This window comes from Phaseolus vulgaris, chromosome 8 (genome assembly GCF_000499845.2).
Source record: "Phaseolus vulgaris cultivar G19833 chromosome 8, P. vulgaris v2.0, whole genome shotgun sequence".
Taxonomy (NCBI): domain Eukaryota; kingdom Viridiplantae; phylum Streptophyta; class Magnoliopsida; order Fabales; family Fabaceae; genus Phaseolus; species Phaseolus vulgaris.
The window spans coordinates 17,494,851-17,496,736 of record NC_023752.2 but is presented as its reverse complement, the minus strand read 5'-3'; the positions used below and the strand labels follow the sequence as shown (position 1 = coordinate 17,496,736).

The 1,886-nt window shown below is 33.4% G+C and overlaps 1 protein-coding gene across 1 annotated transcript; it reads right to left on the bottom strand.

Moving 5' to 3' along the window:
• Positions 1–549: 549 nt before the first annotated feature.
• On the bottom strand, positions 550–1,886 carry LOC137824671 (uncharacterized). The gene is made up of 3 exons (XM_068630343.1): positions 1,670–1,886; positions 723–1,591; positions 550–579 (listed from the first exon to the last, which is right to left on the bottom strand). Exons 1-3 carry the CDS (start codon positions 1,884–1,886, stop codon positions 550–552), a joined length of 1,116 nt encoding a protein of 371 aa, XP_068486444.1.

Genomic DNA, 1,886 nt, shown 5'->3' with positions numbered 1-1,886 from the left:
TCTCCAAGATTGCTTAAGGCTTTGGATATTTCTCTAAGAATGTAGTAGGACTTGTGTACTTTGATTTGATTTGTACCAGATGTGATGAATCCTATTTCTTTCTTCATTTGTAATTCTGTAAGTACTGGTGTTCACAAAGTCAAAGGGTGTTCTGATCTGTTGTGTGATTATGGTGTGCCAACGGAAGTGTGTGTTCTTGAGGGCATCAAGATCAGTTCTTTGGTGGTTGTGTGTTTATAATCTGATTTTTTATTACTTAGTGGATACCTAGTAGTTTTTGGGAATTGGATGTAGCTCTTGGTGTAAGGGTGAACTAGTATAAAATTGTTTGTGTGATTGTTTCTCTCCCTTAACTCTTTTATAAACCCTAAACCCTAAACTGCTTTTAGTTGTTTTTGTATTCTGCTGATAAAACAACCGGTTGAATTTCTGGAATTCAACTAAAACTGTTTTATAACTTGTGTTCTTTCTTTCCTTTGGCTGTGATTCTTCTTTGACTTTCTTCATACCTTCAACACCCCCCCCCCCTCTTGTTTAAGGGCCTCAATTCTAACCACAAGTCCTAGATGTATGACCATTCTATAAGAACAGGAAACCAAATGCACTGGTTTAACACTATTGCAAAAAGAATATTTTGTTTTAGTAGGAACAAAGAAGCTAGATAATTTCTTAACATTGTTCTTTTTACCATATTTATACCATAATCCATGTTTACTAAATACAACATTTTGAGAACCTAAAGCAGTTTCTAGATTTGTTCTTCCCATTGTAAGCTTTGATAAGGTTTTCATAAGATATTCTACTTTCTTTTCTAAAACCTTTGCAATTTTAATAGTTTTAATTGAAGCATGTAAACACATTAATTCAAGATTGACCAATTTTGTTTTATCATCATGCAGCTCTTTTTCTGAAGACTTAACCTTAGGTTCAAGGAGATTATTTGCACTTTTTAACTGGTTGCATATGACAAGTCTATTAGATTCATCATGTGTTTCCTTAAATGCAATTAATAATTGATCATAACTTTCTAAGTCAGTGGAGCATATACGTACAAAATCACAACTTGACTCTTCATTGTTAACGATAAAGTAGAGATTTGCTTCTTCACTCTCAGCTAATGTATCACTTGATGAAGACATGTCATTGTCTTCCCAAGATATGTAGGCTCTCTCGCCTCTGCTCTTTTCTGTCTTTCTGCTCACTTTCTTATCTTTGTTTTGATTGTTTGGACAATCAATCTTTATATACCCTGGCTTACCACAACCAAAACAAGTGAAATTAGTAGAACTTGATTCATTCAGTTTAGAATTATACCTTCTTTTAGGTTGAGATCTCTCACGATTCTTTTTCTTTAAAAATCTATTGAAATTCTTGGTGAGCAAATTCAAAGTTCCATCTTGATATGAGTTTTCTTCCTCTTCATTGAGTTCCTTCTTCTGTGCATTGGATTTGAGAGCAATATTCTTAACTTTCTTTTCATATGACTCTTGCTCCTTTAATCTATTCAATTCCAGCTCATGTTCTCTTAACTTTCCAAATAGAGAAACAGTTGAAAGCTCACGTTTCTTTGGTTGAACTACATTATGACACCCTGAAAAATTCATCCATGTTTAATGTAGAAGTGATGATATTTTTAGCCTAGGAATCATATTGAGCTTTTTCTTTTCACTATCAGACCATTCAGGCCTAGCTTTTTTAATGTTTTCTTCCTTTACCACATGCATAGGTATAAATGGTCCATTTACAACAGCATCCCATATTCCCATATCTATAGATTTCATAAACATTTTTATTCTAATCTTCCAAAAAACATAATTCACACCACCAATAATGAGAGGTCTATTAATAGATGCACTCTCAGCAAAAGGCAACTTAAACTCAGCCAT

Coding starts and splice junctions, on each gene's coding strand:
- LOC137824671 (XM_068630343.1), bottom strand. CDS start 1,886: ATGGCTGAGTTTAAGTTGCCTTTTGCTGAGAGTGCATCTATTAATAGA. Junction 1,592..1,669: donor TAGGCCTGAATGGTCTGATA/GTGAAAAGAAAA, acceptor TGAATTTTTCAG/GGTGTCATAATGTAGTTCAA. Junction 580..722: donor CTTTAGGTTCTCAAAATGTT/GTATTTAGTAAA, acceptor CTGTTCTTATAG/AATGGTCATACATCTAGGAC.